The sequence below is a fragment of the Labrus mixtus genome, chromosome 21 (assembly GCF_963584025.1).
Source record: "Labrus mixtus chromosome 21, fLabMix1.1, whole genome shotgun sequence".
NCBI classification, from domain to species: Eukaryota; Metazoa; Chordata; class Actinopteri; order Labriformes; family Labridae; genus Labrus; species Labrus mixtus.
The window spans coordinates 1,049,083-1,068,288 of NC_083632.1; the positions used below are offsets into that span (position 1 = coordinate 1,049,083).

The window sequence follows — 19,206 nt, forward strand, 5'->3', positions numbered from 1 at the left end:
ATTGACCTGATGACATCACACATTGACCTGATGACATCACACATTGACCTTATGACATCACACATTGACCTTATGACATCACACATTGACCTTTGTTACCGTTCCTTTGAGCTGTTTGACCTCACTTTGGGATCCCTAACTACTTCCTGTTTCTGTGCTTAACTTCACTTTGTCCTAACCTTCACTCTACAGGAAGGCCCTTACTTTATTTCAAAATAAAAGCACACAGCAAGTACAGTACTCTTAGCTTAAGACAGGACAATCAATCAAAATTAAAGCCTGACAATTTTTACTTTTAAATTGCAAAATAATGGAATTTTAAAGATGGATTAAAAATGTGATGTGAACACTGATAGAAATCCAAAAATGAAATCTGAGACAACAGCGTCAGCTTCAAGTCAGCTCACAGCCTGTCCTCAAAGATACATGCACAGTTAAAGTACACACACTTTACCTCTAAGGTTTTGACTGATCTCCAACCCACCCCCTCCCCCCCAACACACACACACACACACACACACACACACACACACACACACACCCTCACCGATAGACAGAGACACAGACAACCAAATAATTCAGTGAATAATAATTTCACAGGAGGTTTGCTCATTATAACAAGACCAGACTGGATAACATTGATTGGTCACACTTTAACACACACGCACACACACACACACACACACACACACACACACACACACACACACACACACACTCACAGAGTTCAGTGTAATTCAGTTTATTAATAATTGAGGAAATGAAGTTAAAGGAAGAAAAAGCTGATTTACAACAAAATTTCTTCTCATCATCTTCCTGCCCCCCTCCCCCTCCCTTCTCGTTCTCCTCTCACTGCTTCATCAGCTGTTTGCTCTCAGGTGTTGTGGAGTGTGTGTGTGTGTGTGTGTGTGTGTGTGTGTGTGTGTGATCCATCACAGCCTGCAGCAGTAATGAACTAATTGGAGATTTCCCCTCGAGATGGCGATGTTCCGACTGTGTGTGTGTGTGTGTGTGTGTGTGTATATGCGTGTTTATGCGTGTGTGTGTGTGTGTGTGTGTTTGTGTGTATATGCGTGTTTATGCGTGTGTGTGTGTGTGTGTGTGTGTGTGTGTATGTGTGTGTGTGTGTGTGTGTAGATGTCTGTGGGTTGAGATGTATGTGCCTCTCTGTCTGTCTGTCTCTGTGTTAGTGTGTGTAGAGATTTGTGTGTGTGTGTGTGTGTGTGTGTGTGTGTGTGTGTGCTTGTCTGACATTGCGAGGACCATCCGTGTGTAACCGACACTGTGGGGACCACAATGAAGGTCCTCAAAAGTTAATGAAAAACTGTCCCCCTCTGCTCCTGACCTTGTGCTAAGCTAGGTTAACATTATTATTGAAGGATTAAAATAAATGGGACAATGCACATAAAGACTGTCCCATGTTTCTTTACGTTTCACCGTCTCCATGGTAACCTGCAGGAGCATAAGGTTGAACACAAAAAATCTGTTTTGTTTTTTCCGAAATGATTTAAAGTCAAACTGAAACATTAAAGATAAACATCACATCTCTCTGATTGGCTGACTGACAGACATGTGATCAGCTCTTGGCCCTGCCCCTGATGTGACACTGCAGGTTGTAACATTTATTTAGTGTTAATCGCCATGGTTTCTAGAAGATACTGATGGTGACAATTCTTTGTTTCCATGGTAACCTCAGACAAGATTTTTTTTTGCCTGTGATTGTATGTCAGTCAGTCAGGATGAAGGGTGGAAGGTGAGGATGGAGGATGGAAGGTGAGGATGGAGGATGGAGGGTGAGGATGGAGGGTGAGGATGAAGGATGGAGGGTGAGGATGGAGGGTGGAGGGTGAGGATGGAGGATGGAGGGTGAGGATGGAGGGTGAGGATGAAGGATGAGGGTGAGGATGGAGGGTGAGGATGAAGGAGGGAGGGTGAGGATGAAGGATGGAGGGTGAGGATGGACGATGAGGATGGATGGTGAGGATGAAGGAGGGAGGGTGAGGATGGACGATGAGGATGGATGGTGAGGATGAAGGAGGGAGGGTGAGGATGGAGGGTGAGGATGAAGGATGGAGGGTGAGGATGAAGGGTGAGGATGGAGGGTGAGGATGAAGGATGGAGGGTGAGGATGAAGGGTGAGGATGAAGGGTGAGGATGAAGGGTGAGGATGGAGGGTGAGGATGGAGGGTGAGGATGAAGGAGGGAGGATGGAGGGTGAGGGTGGAGAGAAGAATTTAGAAAATTAGATAGAGACACTTCAAACAAAATTGTGTGTGTGTGTGTGTGTGTGTGTGTGTGTGTGTGTGTGTCCATGTGTGTGTGTCTGTGTGTGTGTGTGTGTGTGTGTGTGTCCATGTGTGTGTGTGTGTGTGTGTGTGTGTGTGTGTGTGTCTGTGAAGAAGCTTTGACTAAATCACATTGATGCTCCCACACAAACACACATACACACACACACACACACACACACACAGCTATTCAGATGCAGATGAGTTGTCCTTTTATAGCCTTACTTAAAGCGGGCGAGCGACATCAAGAGAGAGAGAGAGAGAGAGAGAGAGAGAGAGAGAGAGGTGTCTCCTGTTTTCCCATGATGCCGTTTAGCTGACTTTGGGGAAATCTCTTTGGTTGTCACGTTAACAACTTGGCTGTCAATCCCCAGCTGTCAGGTGGTCTGTAAGTGTATCTTTGTGTGTGTGTTATATAGTATAGGACGATCACTATCTCCTACATGTCCCATAATGCACCTGGTTTAAGTCTCTTTAAAGCTGTTTTGGTAAGAGCTCTTGAATTAATTTAAATACAGATTACTTCAAAGCAGTGTGTCTAAGGCTTCATACGGGTTTTGTTTTGAGTAGTGTCTGCTCTAATGCAGCTGTGGGATGGAATGAGGGAGGGGGTAGGGCATTGACTGAAGCCCGCCCGGTCTCTAGGGCAGCTGCAAGGCACTTCAGAACCTGATCGTGCTGCCAGGTGTAACGGCCTTGAGTCAGTCTTGTCTTGCAGCCTACCAGAATGTGCTTCAGGTTAGCAGGGGATGGACAGAGTGGGCAGGTAGGGTCTTCTTCATACCGCTGGTTGAGGTAGTTTGGAGTTGGCAGTAGATCATAGGTGGCTGGTATGATGAATCTGGTTCTGTTAGCTTCCATGTCCCACAGCTCCTTCTCAAGGCCCCTCCCATCGCATTCATTGCCCCTGCTTTGCATGATGAGACGGCCTTTGCACAACTCAACGCCTGTCCCTGGTGATGCACCTCTGACTTTGCCTGCTCAGTATCTACCGCTGGAGTCCATTTCCTTACAGTTGCCAGGGTAGGAGCTGTTTGGCTGATTTATGGATCACAGGATTCCGTCAGTGTCATTTCCAACCTTACTTTTGAGCACTTAAACTCTTCTGCAATCAAGACTGGACACCGGTAGTTCCAGAATTCCTTTCCCGTAAAGTCCTGTGTTGGTAAGGGCATCTGGGGAGACCAAGCCAATTTTTGGACAAATGGGCTGACCTCTGAAAATCCTCTGTCTGAAACATCTAAAACGCCTGATATCCCTGAATCATCTGACATACCTGATATACCTGAAAACCTGACATACCTGATATGCCTAATATTTCAGAAACACCTGAAATACCTGATTGAACCTGAACCACCAAATATACTGGAAACACCTTTTATATCTGAAACATCTAAAATGCCTGATATCCCTGAATCATCTGACATGCCTGAAAAAACAGAGATTGTATTGTTTTAAAACACCTCGTATCGAAAAACGCATTAATCTGAATCATCATGATCAAAAACATCTGAACTGGCCTGTCAATCATCCGCCTCCTTAGCCAATCAGAGAGCAGAACTGACCTCTCATTCAGTCTGTGTTTTTCACATATTACTACAGACACGAAGCAGAATGACAGATTCTGACTAATAAACGGCTCTCCTTAAAACTTTATGGAATCCAGCTATTAATAGCGTTGTGCAGGTAATGCTTACCGACCTCTCACCTGCATCTAATGACACAGGTGAGTCTCACCTGGACTTAGCAATAGCTTCAGTTTGTAAAACAGCAGGAAAGACCAGTGATGCAAAAGATAGAGTCAACATCCAGGGAAAACTGCAGACACACACAAACACACACGCACTCTCTCTGCCTGGAGTGTGTTTTGCATTTTAATGTGACACTGATTGAATTTGTCAGCAGAGGAAGACGATGAAGATATTATATCAGATCTGTTCTCATCATGAGTCCAGATGCCCTCTGGTGGTTAAAATCTGTAACAACAGGAACATCCCTGCAGAGATTTCAATAAAGTTCTGATTGACACTGACTGCAAGTAAAACAGCAGATGGATAATCAGCTGTTAAGTTAGTGATAACATAAACACCTTTTATTATTCTATCACACCTTTTAGAAGCTGATTAGAGCTAAAACTAAATCATGAATTCAAACATAAATGTCCAAAATTCCAGGAATAAGTTAACAGTTTACATTTCTTGATCTCGTGAACTCCAACTGATGTTATTAAATCAGAAAAACCAAACTATCCCATCATAACGACCAGGATCTGCTAAACTCTAAGCAACAATTAAAGCTATCAGATTTTTAAGTATACTGGGAAAAACACATCCTGAAAACATGAGCAGCCAGGTGACAGAACATCAGATAAACTGAAGATACACTGAGAGCTGAAAATTATGTTTACCTGGTAACAGAAGAGAGTGTGTGTCAGAAACTTTGGGATTAGAAGATTTTATATTTAATGTTCGAATGTCGTTCTTTGATAAAATACAGCATTGTGATAACTGCAATCGTGATGTTGTGTCATAGGTGGAGCTTACTGTGAGTGGGCGGGGCTTCATATACAAAGACACAAGAAGGCATGGCCTCTGATTCTTCCCAATCAACTGCACAGAGGAACCTGGGCACAGCCAATCAACAGCCTGGAGAGAAAACGGTCTCTGCCCAAACAGGTAACTCTCATAGTTCTTACATCACACAGAAAATATTGAATAACTACATAAAAACAATCCAGGAAGCCCTACACAGGTTCTTCCGACTCCACATGAGAACATGTGCATTAGAATGTATACTAGAGTATATGCAACGTTTGTGCAGTAGAAAATGTGCAGTAAAACGTGCAATAAATCTGCAGTTGAATATGTGCAGTAGAATATTTGCAGTAGAACATGTGCAGTAGAACATGTGCAGTAGAACTTGTGCAGTAGAACATGTGCAGTAGAACATTTGCAGTAGAACCTGTGCAGTAGAACTTGTGCAGTAGAACATGTGCAGTAGAACATTTGCAGTAGAACATTTGCAGTAGAACATGTGCAGGAATTTATTTGAAGTAGCCTGGAACATGTGCAGTAGAACATGTTCATTGACTCTGCAGTAGAACATGTGCAGTAGAACATGTTCATTGACTCTGCAGTAGAACATGTGCAGTAGAACATGTTCAGTAGAACATGTTCATTGACTCTGCAGTAGAACATGTTCAGTAGAACATGTTCATTGACTCTGCAGTAGAACATGTGCAGTAGAACATGTTCAGTAGAACATGTTCATTGACTCTGCAGTAGAACTTGTGCAGTAGAACTTGTGCAGTAGAACATGTGCAGTAGAACTTGTACAGTAGAACATGTTCAGTAGAACATGTTCATTGACTCTGCAGTAGAACATGTGCAGTAGAACTTGTATAGTAGAACATGTTCAGTAGAACATGTTCATTGACTCTGCAGTAGAACATGTGCAGTAGAACATGTGCAGTAGAACATGTGCAGTAGAACTTGTATAGTAGAACATGTTCAGTAGAACATGTTCATTGACTCTGCAGTAGAACATGTGCAATAGAACATGTGCAGTAGAACATGTTCAGTAGAACTTGTATAGTAGAACATGTTCATTGACTCTGCAGTAGAACATGTGCAGTAGAACATGTGCAGTAGAACTTGTGCAGTAGAACTTGTACAGTAGAACATGTGCAGTAGAACTTGTATAGTAGAACATGTTCAGTAGAACATGTTCATTGACTCTGCAGTAGAACATGTGCAGTAGAACATGTGCAGTAGAACATGTGCAGTAGAACATGTGCAGTAGAACTTGTATAGTAGAACATGTTCAGTAGAACATGTTCATTGACTCTGCAGTAGAACATGTGCAATAGAACATGTGCAGTAGAACATGTTCAGTAGAACTTGTATAGTAGAACATGTTCATTGACTCTGCAGTAGAACATGTGCAGTAGAACATGTGCAGTAGAACTTGTGCAGTAGAACTTGTACAGTAGAACATGTGCAGTAGAACTTGTATAGTAGAACATGTTCAGTAGAACATGTTCATTGACTCTGCAGTAGAACATGTGCAGTAGAACATGTGCAGTAGAACATGTGCAGTAGAACTTGTACAGTAGAACATGTGCAGTAGAACATGTTCAGTAGAACTTGTATAGTAGAACATGTTCATTGACTCTGCAGTAGAACATGTGCAGTAGAACATGTGCAGTAGAACTTGTGCAGTAGAACTTGTACAGTAGAACATGTGCAGTAGAACTTGTATAGTAGAACATGTTCAGTAGAACATGTTCATTGACTCTGCAGTAGAACATGTGCAATAGAACATGTGCAGTAGAACATGTTCAGTAGAACTTGTATAGTAGAACATGTTCAGTAGAACATGTTCATTGACTCTGCAGTAGAACATGTGCAGTAGAACATGTGCAGTAGAACATGTGCAGTAGAACTTGTACAGTAGAATATTTGCAGTAGGACATGGAGATGAACTGGACTTGGCTGATCCAGGTTGAGCTTCAGGTGGAGTCCTTGGGTGTCAGATGATGGCCTCCTGACAGGTAAAGCAGGATATCATCAGTATAACAAGAGATAGATGGTGAGGTCCATTCAGTGATTCACACTGACTTAACTGAAGTGACATGTCGAAGAAAACCTGTCTCCCTGCCTGTCTCACTCTCTTACAGCACTTTGTGAACCGACCTGTCTCCCCCTCTTTGCTCTGCATGGACAGATGGCCTGTCTTCCCGTTCCAGGTGAGTCTGCTTGTCTGTTATAGTGTCTGTCTGTCTGTCTGTCCATCTGTCTTAAATAGACAATCTCTCTCTTATTTCAGGTGATGGAAATTCCTCCTTCTTTCTTCTCTTCAGAGTTTTCATCCAGACTCTCTCTGCTGAGCGACTACAGACACAGTAAATATTCAATTCTGACTCTCTGACGTCAATAACCACTCAAAATAATGTTAAACCTTAATGTGTTGCAAAGAGACAGAAAAGTGAGCACACTAAATGTCCTTCAAAATGTGTTTCATCTGGGTAGAGCAGCAGCACAAGGCCTTCATCAGGGTTTAGTGTGCTCACTTCTCTGTCTCTTAACAGCCTTTTTACGGCCGTGCGACTGAAAATGTTATTACGGTTGAGAGTGCTCCTTTTCAAAATGTTTTAATCCTTAATGTGTTACCAGGTCTTTCCAAGTGTTTGACTTCAGGTGATAGTGCTTCCAAAAAAACAGACCTTTTGTGTCTCAAGATGAGCTGTGTGAAATCACTTGAGTCAGCATTGGTTGGAGTTTGAAAAAAACAAAACTTTTTCCAGTAGCTGCTCCACCTAGAGGCGTTAAGCTAGGTTTACTGCTACTAGCATAAACACCAGAATCACAAGCATTATTCCCCTGAGAACTCTGTGAACTCGTGTCGTTGTCTTGTAGCCTCAATTTCTATAATGGACTATTACTAGTCTGTCATACTGACCCTTTAGCCCCTCTCAGAGTGCGATTCTGCAAAATCGCCATAACACAGCCCTGCCTTTATTACGTCTTTGTACATTTCATGATTCCACAACAGCTTAATATTGGTGTCCCAGTCTGTGAATTCACTCTGTCTTATCGCATTAAGAAAGCATGACATGTAGAGAAACAGAGGGATCTCCACATACACATACAGTCAGACATGCACACACACAGCACTGTTCTCCCCCGCTGGCTCCACCTATCCTGCCTTGCCCCTGTAACGCCCTCTGTTACTATCTCCCAAGGCATTACAAAGGTGGGATCTCTTCGCCCCACCATTACACCTAGCTGCTACAGCCTGTTAGCTCCCACATGAAGCTAAAACATGAACATGTTTGAGCTAAGACTGACGGCTTAAACACCAGCAGCACACAAGAACAAATATTCAGCGCTCTGTGCAGGTTGAACACATAAGGCTTCACATCTTACTGTTGGTGGTTCCATTGCATTGTGGGTAATAGAGGGAGCAGGTTTTAATAAGGAAGATTATGTGTGTGCTGCTGTTTGCTGATAGTGTGAGTCAGATTCTGTCAGAGTGAAGAAGCATCATTTAAAGTGTGAATACTCACATTTACCAAAGAATCTGTAAAAACAGAGACCTCCTGTGAGTCTGCAGTTCAACGCTCTAATCTGACATCAGTCTCTGATGGTTTCTGACATCACAGTCACATGACCATGTGTCTGCTGTCACAACGTCTTCTCTCCGAGGATCAGAGTTATCCCGAGGAAATGTTCATCTGTCATGTTATCGTCTGTTTTTCTTTAGCTGAACATTTTTACTGTCAGAGATACTCAGAGGAACATCAGACATAACCACAGAGATTACAACGTCTGAAGAATCTATCTCTCTCACACACACACACACACACACACACACAGATTTATGATGTTTCTGACCTGGTGTTTGTGTGTGTAACCACTCTGAAGTGTGTCGTAGAGTAAAAAAGCTCCAGATGTCTGTGACGGATCAGACCTGTCAGGATACACAACACAGAATAAATCTGCGTCTTCACTTCCCAAAGACAGAGGACGTCAGAGTAGGTGCAGCGTGAGGAAAAAGTGGAACAAAAATAGAACAAGTGTAAACATTTGGTCCGCTAACTTCTGCGATGTGTGGGGCAAAATGGGTTTCTAGTAACTACAGAGAAGAGGCTGATTGTCGAGTGTGCAGAAAAAGAAGAAAAAGGAGAAAGCACAACCACCACTACAGTTTACATATTCATTTATTGGTCCTGATCAAGCGGGAAAATTGCAAACTCTTACACTCTTCTAACATCCAAAATACCTTAATTGGCAATTAATTCCATTTCAAGTTAGACAGTGTGCACTGGGGAATATTTATGGAAAGATAAAAGTGTTTTTTTACAACTGACTGTCCTACCATTAGCCTGTTGAACCAGCCAGAACAGTTGATTTTAACTTAAGTCCCGCCTCTGATTAGGCAATTAGCTAATCATCTTTTGGCCAATTCATTTTCAAGGTGGGCCCTTTGCCACCCCTTGCCTCCCCTCTGGACTCGCCCCTGATTATTGGGGATTGTTGTTTTCTGTCTCTTTGCTAAAAGCATAAACTCTGTCCACTTCCTGTTGGTTAGCAGAAATGCTAACAGGAATGCTAGCGGCTGCAGAGGGACAATGCTCTGTCTGTCTGTTAGTGAAAACAATAAGGAGGAGGAACGAGTGTGTGTCTGAACAAACTGAACTTATTAAACCGCAGACAGAAAGTACTGAAATAAAATAAACATGTCATTATGGAGAATTATTAATAAAGTTTTATTGTCTCTGCCAGAGAAGCGGGGGATGGGCGGATTTAAAGTTTCTGCAGCGTTTCCTCTGAGGACAAAGAGAGCGATGGACGACAACAAACAGGTGAGACTGATGATGACTTGTTGCCATGGTGATGATCATTATAATGTCCATTTTCACTGTTATGCCGATGACACACTACTTTACCTCCCGATTACACCTGGCGACCAGTCAAATACAGCTACTCTCCTCAAGGGCCTTTGATGTCAGACAACTTTATAGAACTTAATGACGCAAAATCTGAAGTTATTGTCATCCGCCCTCCAATCTCAAGTCATGACACACCGAGGAGAACTAGCTCATTTCTGTATGTGAAGCCCTCAGCCACAAACCTTAGTGTTTTCTTTGACGATAGACTTTTTGTGTTTGGAGCTGCAGGTGGAGAAGGTTGTCCAGTCCTGTTTATATCAGCTCAGAAATACAGCCAAGGTCAAATTCCTCACAACAGCAAAAGATCTGGAGAAACTCATCCACACTTTAATTTTTCCTCCAGCATCGACTACTGCGACTAGCTGTGCACCTGTCTCAGCCAAAAATCAATCCAGCACCTTCAAAGAGTCCAAAGAAGCAGCTCGCCTTCTAACCAGAATGAAAAAATATGCCGATATCAACCCAAATGTTGCATCTCTACACCAGCTGCCTGATGATTTAGGATAGATTTTGAGGTTCTTTTAATTACGTTTGAGGCACAACGTCGGCAGGCCCCTCCCCCCCCCCCTATGAACCAGGATGCAGTCTGACATCCTCTGCTAGAGCTCTGTTCCCAGGTCCAGGCTGAAAACCAGAGGGGACAGGGCTTTTTCTGTCAGAGCCTCCAGACTTTGGAGCGGCCTGTCAGAGGAGATCAGACTTGCAGAGTGCGTTTTTATTTCTCTGCATAAGACAGTCTTTTGTAAAAAAAAAAAGCTTTTACTTTGTGATTTCCTTTTTAATTTTTAATCTCTTATTCTGCTTTTATCGTCTCTTTGCTTTTAATGTGTTTGCTTTCATTGTCCTGTCGTGAAGCATTTTGTTACCTGTATTGAAAGGTGCGAGACACCACAAACAAACTTGTGTGTGTGTGTGTGTGTGTGTGTGTGTGTGTGTGTGTGTGTGTGTGTGTGTGTGTGTGTGTGTGTGTGTGTGTGTCTGTGTCTGTGTGTCTGTGTCTGTGTGTCTGTGTGTGTGTGTGTGTGTGTGTGTGTGTGTGTGTGTGTCTGTCAGCAGTGTGTGTCTGCAGACAGAGAAGAGGAGGAAGAGGAGGAGGGAGGTGAGAAGGGAAGGAAAGACAAACTTCCTGTCGCCTCCACTCCTGTCCCGGGGTCGCCATGGTAACTGCTCTGTCTCACACAATTAAACACGCGCCCACACACACAAAAACACACACACACACAAACACAAACACTTAACGCAGTAAATAAATGTTGGTCTGATCATGCTCTTTTCAGGGTCAGATTCTGATCCCAGGTGCACTCTGGGTTTTGTAGTTCGATGATGGACAAACCTGTAGGTGTGTCTGTAAAATGTGTGTGTGTGTGTGTGTGTGTGTGTGTGTGTGTGTGTGTGTGTGTGTGTCTGTGTGTGTGTGTGTGTGTGTGTGTCTGTGTGTCTGTGTGTGTGTGTGTGTGTGTGTGTGTGTGTCTGTGTGTCTGTGTGTGTGTGTGTGTGTGTGTGTGTGTGTGTGTGTGTGTGTGTGTGTGTGTGTTCAGGTGTGTAGTGTGGACCGGAGACGACCGCATCTTTTTCTTCAATCCCACAATCCACCTGTCTGTGTGGGAAAGACCGGGGGAGCTGATTGGACAAGACATCAGCAGCATCATCGAGGACCCGCCCCACAAGAGGAAGAGGACGACACCTGAAGGTCTGTCACTTCACCTTCATCATCATCATCAAATTCTCTTCACAGTAAATAAAGACTTTTATTTTGTTAAGTTCAGGAGGATTTAAGGTCAAACTTTGACAAACAAAATGATTCTTCTATTTATAAATATTTTGTAAACATCGACACAGTAACAACATTTACTGTTTTTTTTTTTTTAGCAGGAAACAGGAAGAATGAACTTTGCAACCTCAAAATAAAAGCTCTGTATGTTTAAGATTCAGCCACAAAAAACTTGCTGTGACAGAAGCTAACCGAGCTAATGTTGCTAACATCCACGTCTCTGTTTACCCCGCCCCACTCATCATCATTCACACTCGACCTCATTCTCAACAATCACCAATTTCATCGCCTGCTCTGACCTGCACCAGCTCTGCACTCTTACTCAACCCCACCACCCCCCCAGCAACCACCTGTCGGCTTCGACTGAGGGGTTTAAGATATCATTGCATCACTCCTCAAACTTCTGCATGTAAATTAAAACTGAGGAGTGATGAGGTCGGAGAGTAGACGGCAAACACAAACTTATTCTGCTGCAATAAATAATTTAGAGATACAAACGTGAGTTGTCTGACTGAAGTGTTGCTGTGGCAGCGTGAGAGGAAACAACTCATTTAGCCATTTTCAGTTTGTAGGTATTCAGTTTGAACTGAAGGCGACAGACTTTAACAGTTGATATGAAGAATGTTGTCGACAACACACCTGACTGTTTAGTCCTGACTCACAGATCGTTTTGCTGGCAGTGATTTAAATTCAAGCCTCGTCTGTTTGGATGGAGTGTATCCTCCTTAGTCTGCCGTGCAAACATTGAGCTGTAACCAGGGTCTCTGTTGTTTGCAGCACCGGGCGCTCTGACAGCTAGTTTAGCAGAGGCGTGTTGTTCAGCTCGGTGCTTAGTGAGATAAGAATTAATATTCATGTCTCTGGACAAAGTTCTCTTTCCTCTGCATAGACTACAGAGCAGGGAAAAAGTCATGTTGGTATTTCAAAGACAGGAAGCTTCCATCTGATCGATCTTCAGCCTGTGTGATATTCTTTCCTACAGGATGCTAACGTTAGCGTAGCTTTGTCCACCTAATCTATGTAAATAAACTTAAATCTTTTGTTGTTGTCGGCCATCTAAATTCTACAATTCAGTTATCAGACTCTTTTCTCCAAAGCGACGTACATCAGAGAGTAAGAACAACACAAGCAAGGATCTAGAAAAAAGGGAACAATGTCAGTAAGAGCAAACGATCAGCTTTGAGTCTGATTGGACACACAGGTGCTGACAGGAAGTGACCAGAGGCAAAGCACAACATTGAGGGCAGTTCTTGAGAGCTCTAATCAGTATAGAAACCATCTTATAAGTCGTCGTTATCAAACAAAAACCATCGTCATTACCATCATCATCATCAATAATATGGAGACCATCATCATTAAGTTAGTAGGTATTCATGAAAGAGCTGGGTCTTTAGCTTTTTCTTAAAGGTGCAGAGGGACTCTGCAGATCAGTTGCTTTTTTACATTTCTGTAATTGTGATGCCGTTTTTGATTTTGAAAATGAACTACATTCACGACTAGTCACTGCAGATCGTTGTGGAGTTACAGTAACGCGTTCACCCTAACACTGGTCCTAACTGAAGTAATGTGAGGACTCTTTAAAGACAAGAGACCTTGAACAGAACCGGACTGATTAGAGAACAGATATTCTGCTGAGACCGGATGGACGTTCATGCTGCAGTCTGAGCCTATAGCAGCAAAACTAGGAGCTGGTCTAAGCTTGAGCCGGTCCTAACTATGAGCTTGATCAAAAAGGTAAGTTTTAATCATACTTAGGCTGGTTTCACACTAGGGACCCGGATCTGAGTACGCTTGACACCAAAAGTCCGGTTCATTTGATCAGTATGAACACAAATGTACCGTACTCAGGTACCATGCTGTAGTCCGCTGAGGGGGTCTCAGGCATGAGTCATGTGTACTCGATTACTGAGATGTGAACGCAATCGTGCTCAAACAAGGAAGTGAACCGCTACAGTACTTTATCTAAACGAAGCGATCGTGCCTAATGTGAAAATGATTTTAAAAGTACAGAGGGTGTCTGTCCCTCGACCCTGACTGGTAGATGTCTGACAGTTAAGAGGAAGTGACAAGAAGGATTTAAAACTCTACTCTAGATTTAAATATAAAGAAAAATACTCCGACTGTCTTTCAACAAACATCAGAGTGTTCCTCCAGAGAGTTTTACCTGTCTGTCATCTACCTCTAACAGATGGCTGCGGCTGTCAATCGTCTGATCTCCATGGTAACGGTGAAGACGATGAACATCAACATGACTCCAAAAGAAACAGGTGAGTCTGACTGAGCCAGTCAGAGCAGAACAGAGACAAGGCCAAAAGGTTTAATGGGCTTACAGATCCTAATGACGTTTGTGTGGTTACATAATGTTTAATAGTTCTTTGTTTTTCCTGTTTTATTTTGTAGTTCTTGCCCCTCGTGTCATGGCTGGTTAAACTTCCTGTTTTCTTTGTTGTCACTTTCTTGTTAGCCTCACCAGTGTCTGATCACCCTCTGATTATTGAGTGTGTGTGCCTTCCTTCTTAGTTAGTCTTCTGTCAAACCTTCACCCTCCTCCTCGTGCTGCCTTTGTTGATTTCTCGTCTTTCTTCCTGTGTTTCTCGTGTTGATTTCCCGTTTACTCCTGGGGGGACTTCACCCCTTGCTCTGTCTCGATTTCTTGCTGTGTTTGGACTTTAGTTGGACCTTGTTATTTGCTTTTGGATTTTATTGCTTGCACTGTGGACTCTTCACCGGTCTGGGTCAGCAGTAGCTCAGTCTGTGGGGGACTGGAGGGTCACCGGGTCAAGTCCCGATACGGACCAAAGTATGGGGGTTGATCTGGTTGCTGGAGAGGTGCCGGGCTACTTCCTGAGTACTGCCCGAGTGCGTAGAGATCAGAGAGAAACCTCTATCGGTTTGATTGATTTAATGACAGAAAAAAGACTGATGAACTCAGTGATGTACAGCACGGGATCCATCTTGGATTTCCATCTCAGGATTATTGAAGTTCCCTACGAGTGTCCGAGTTGGAGGTCCGATTTCATGGGGTCTGGGCCATGTGTCCAACTGGCATCTTGGTAATCTCTGGTTTCCAACATCAAATGGAACGCACCAGTAGTCAGCCCGTCTCCATTTTGTTTGTCAGTTGGTCCTTCGTCTTGTTCTCCTCTCGGCTCGTTTGGACCTTTTGTCTTCAATTGGATTTATTTTGAGTCAGCTTGTTTTACCGAGCGATGTGATTGGTTAAATGCCAAGTTCAGGATTCTCTCTCTCTCTCTCTCTCTTTCTAGAGTCGAGAAGCAGATGTCCCTCGTCCCTCATCCAGGAGAAGTTAAGCTCCTCCCCCTGGAACTCCGAGTGGCTCATTTCAGAGAGATGATGCTGGAGAGAGGGGTAACACACACACACACACACACACACACACACACACACACACACACACACACACACACACACTCACACACTAATTATTGGTAATTCTAGGTTTAATCTAAATTATATTTAACAGTGTTTATCCTCATAAAACTTGGCATGTAACTAAATAATTCACATGATGCATATATGAAAATAATTCCGATGGGGGGTGCCGATAGCCTAGCGGTTATTTTGTGCGGCCCATGTACAGAGGCTGTAGTCCTCGTCGCAGTATGTGGGTTTGAATCCGACCTCAGACCTTTGCTGCACATAAAGCCAAAAAGCCCCAGAAAAATCGTTCAGCTGTAAATAAAATCTTCAGAGCTCAGAGTGAAGTTGTTACCTGATGATGACATCATGAAGTGGGAGGAGTTAAAGTTTGAGAAGATCTGTGTTTGTGTGTCCTCAGGTGTCAGCATTCTCCACCTATGAGAAGGAGCTCCACAAGATGGTGTTCGACCCTCGATACCTGCTGCTGACCTCAGATCAGAGGAAACAGGTTCATCATTACGATCGTTATTTACAGTTTAGTTTATTATAGTTCATGTGAACTTTAAAATATAATCTAATAAACATTTTTCTAACTGTGTGTGTGTGTGTGTGTGTGTGTGTGTGTGTGTGTGTGTGTGTGTGTGTGTGTGTGTGTGTGTGTGCTCATGCAGGTGTTTGATGTGTTTGTGAAGAGCAGGCTGAAGGACGAGTACAAAGAGAAGAAGAATAAACTGCAGAAAGCGAGAGAAGAGTTCAAACAGCTGCTGGAGGAGGCCAAGATCACCAGCAGGTAACATCACCTGTAGCATCACCCAGCAGGTAACATCACCTGTAATATCACCTGCAGGTAATATCACCTGTAATATCACCTGCAGGTAACATCACCTGTAATATCACCTGCAGGTAACATCACCTGTAATATCACCTGCTGGTAACATCACCTGTAGCATCACCAGCAGGTAACATCACCTGTAATATCACCTGCAGGTAACATCACCTGTAATATCACCTGCAGGTAACATCACCTGTAGTATCACCAGCAGGTAACATCACCTGTAATATCACCTGCAGGTAACATCACCTGTAGTATCACCAGCAGGTAACATCACCTGTAGTATCACCTGCAGGTAACATCACCTGTAATATCACCTGCAGGTAACATCACCTGTAATATCACCTGCAGGTAACATCACCTGTAGTATCACCAGCAGGTAACATCACCTGTAATATCACCTGCAGGTAATATCACCTGTAGTATCACCTGGGTGTCAAACTCAGTCCACCTAACTCTACCTGTAACACCTGACCCCCCACCTGGTCCAGAATTTAGAGGTGAAGAAGTTGTTCTGACTTATTTGTATTCTGCTGAGTTACAGTTACTATGACAACCAGATGGATGCCTGTAGGTCATGAAATTTTAAAAAAAAAAAATAAAACTTAACATTACAAAAAACATACTTCTATCAGCCAATCACATCCCAGCTCTGCACTGGCTTAGCCAATCACAGTGAAGCATGATGAAAACAGATTAACACTCACGCTGATGAGTGCTGGAGCCGATCAATATGAAGGACGGTGTTAATAACAGATAATAATTACAAATAAAATGATTAATAATTCACTCTGGTTCTCTGCAGATCCACCTTCAAGGCGTTCTGTGCTCGTTACCATGGAGACCAGCGCTTTAACGCCCTCAACAGGAAGAAGGAACAGGAAGTCCTCTTTCAGCATTACATCACATCCTTAAAGAAGCGAGACAAAGAGAACCGAGTCAGACTGAGGAAGATGAGATGAGAACCCGTCCCAGGACCTCACAGATCCTTCCCGAGCAGAACTGATGGACCTCGACCAGGAACTTCCAAAACCTTCACACACAAATAAACAAAAAACAACTTTTAAAAACATTTTCGGGAAGCATTTAAACTAACCCTCAAGGATCTTCAAAACGAACGGTCAATGACCTGAAAAACTTTCAAGGACCTTCCAGAACAACGAGCTGCTGGTTCTGTGTCAGCAGGAGAAAGAGAAGTCCAGGGACCAGGATCAGACTGGGACCAGGATCAGACTGGGACCAGGATCAGTAGAGGCTATGCACTGTTACAAGTGTCAAAACATTCAGAAGTGATAACAAAGTGAAGTTTTTTGCATACCCTCTATTCCATCTGATCTTCTGAACTGGTCCAGACCTGAACCTGGACCTGAGGTAGACCTTCAAGAAGTACGCCAAGTTAAACTGAGCACAAAAAAAACAAAACATGTCTGTCTGTCTGTCTGGATCAATCACTCTCTATAAACTGATCTGATTGGTTTAAATGTGTTTATAAACAGGTCTCTCCTGATTGGTTGAAAAGTATTTCTGTTAGTATTGTGAGTGTGCTTGGATGTGTGTTGGTGAAATGCATTCTGGGAGATGGAGTTGGCTTCTGTTCCATCAGAGAACAGGAGGAACACAAAGCAGAACGTTCATACAGAATCTCATTTACCTGCTCACTCTGACCTGATGATCTGATTGGTCCAGCCAAGCCACGCCCCCCTCCTCCTGTACACCCAATCAGTGATGCGTACAGACTGAACTTGTTCCTCTTCATGTCTTTAGTGTGATGTTTTTATTTCATAATGATGCTCTGAACAAACATGTTGCTGTGATGTAAGCCCCGCCCCCTCGTCTATCAGCATCACGGTAAGCTGTGATTGGACAGAATTTGTTTCCCTGTTACGATTGGATGTTTCTCAGTGTCCTGACTTCTTATTGGACGGTGGCTGTGTTGTGTTATGAGTTTTCATTGGCTGTTGTTCATGACGTGTTTTAAATTAAAAACTTTCCACAAACTTTTCTTTGTTGTTGTTGTTTACAGATTCACTTCCTGTCTTATGACGACCGTTTACACCTGAACGTGATGGTCACAGGTGTAGACCTGAAGCTAATGGGCTAATGTGTTAGCATGAAATAACATTCAATATGATAAAACACTAAAATAATAGCTCATGTTTTATATTGATGTGACTTTACTGATGAGACGTAGCTAAACTTCACTGATTGTCAGATTCTTAAACGCCTGACGACTGTAACTATTAGCATATTATCTAAATATATCCCACAATGCAGTGCAGTGGTGACGACATCACCAACCATCACACAGACGGAGACGGCTCTGAAAAGTTCAGGTTGTGTTTATTCAAACTGCATGCTCAGGTTGTCTCTCTCTCTCTCTCTGTGTGATTCAGCAGCAAGCTGTTCTGTGTCTGTTGCTATGGTAACGAGAGGTCAGGTCAGAGGAAAACAATTATGGGAAATTTGCCAAACACACACACACACACACACTGTCTGCAGTATAACATCAGACACATTCTGTCTGAAAGCGATGCAGGAAAACAAGTCCAGGTGTTTGTTACCTCTAAGTTGGGGGGGGGGGGGGGGGTATCAGGGAGAGAGAGTGGGCAATGACACGCAGCAATATTTTTACTAGCGGAGAGAGAGGCGTTTGACTCGACTGCTCCTATGGGAATGTGAGACAGCGCTGGAGTTTGGGAATGGCCTCGTGGCTCTGCTCTCACCGTGCGAGTGCGTGCAGTCGTACGACCAAAATATCAAACAGGTCAGGAAATCATCCGACCCATCGGGATCAGCTGATCACCTTCATGTGTCAGTGTACTCTGCACACTGACTCTGCATGTTCGGGATGAAATTTGGCTTCACTTAAAAACCGTACTACTAAAAAATCGAGTCTGAACCGGGAACAGTAAACTTTCAGCTTAAAATCGAGAATATGATTTTATTCTCACAAAGCTCTCTTTGTCTGTCTCTGTCGCTCAATTTAAATTCAATCAACTTTATTCAAATGAATATTTTTTATTTTATATAGTTCCCCACACACTCAACCTTGAAGAAGGATCATCAGTACTTTCTGTCTTTACATCATATTTTAAAGTTTAAATGTTTATGTTCTGTAATTTTCCCCTGACCTTTATTTTGAAGGGACATTTATTCTTTATATTTCCTTGTTTTGTTTGAAGTAAAAATATTTCAGAGTTATAAGATGTGAAGTTGTCAAACATCAGGAGGCAGCTTTCATCTCCTCCTTGCACTTCCTGTCTGCTCGTGCTGGGGGTGTGGGGGGGGGGGGTTTGAATCCAGGTGCATACTGACACCTGGGGGCTGAGTGAGATCACTGCAGCTGTTTCTGATCCTCTGCTGTAACACGATGAGGGGGGCATCAACATCAAACTACAACATCTGATGGACTACAAAACCCATAATCCATCCTCACCTGAGCTCTGGTGATTCGTACAGATGTATGAATCAGGTGATAGTGTGA

At 43.2% G+C, this 19,206-nt stretch overlaps 1 protein-coding gene across 1 annotated transcript in view; it reads left to right on the top strand.

Annotated features, from left to right (window-relative positions):
* The window catches only part of tcerg1l (transcription elongation regulator 1 like), a 29,320-nt gene extending 12,494 nt beyond the window's left edge, over positions 1-16,826 (top strand). The window contains exons 5-15 of the mRNA XM_061028601.1: positions 4,818-4,960; positions 6,964-7,032; positions 7,113-7,188; positions 9,572-9,651; positions 10,795-10,898; positions 11,277-11,428; positions 13,698-13,776; positions 14,776-14,878; positions 15,309-15,398; positions 15,562-15,680; positions 16,528-16,826. Of these exons, the coding sequence (XP_060884584.1) occupies positions 4,818-4,960; positions 6,964-7,032; positions 7,113-7,188; positions 9,572-9,651; positions 10,795-10,898; positions 11,277-11,428; positions 13,698-13,776; positions 14,776-14,878; positions 15,309-15,398; positions 15,562-15,680; positions 16,528-16,684 (1,172 nt within the window). The 3' untranslated portion in view covers positions 16,685-16,826. The remainder of the gene's footprint in view (positions 1-4,817; positions 4,961-6,963; positions 7,033-7,112; positions 7,189-9,571; positions 9,652-10,794; positions 10,899-11,276; positions 11,429-13,697; positions 13,777-14,775; positions 14,879-15,308; positions 15,399-15,561; positions 15,681-16,527) is intronic.
* Positions 16,827-19,206: the final 2,380 nt, after the last annotated feature.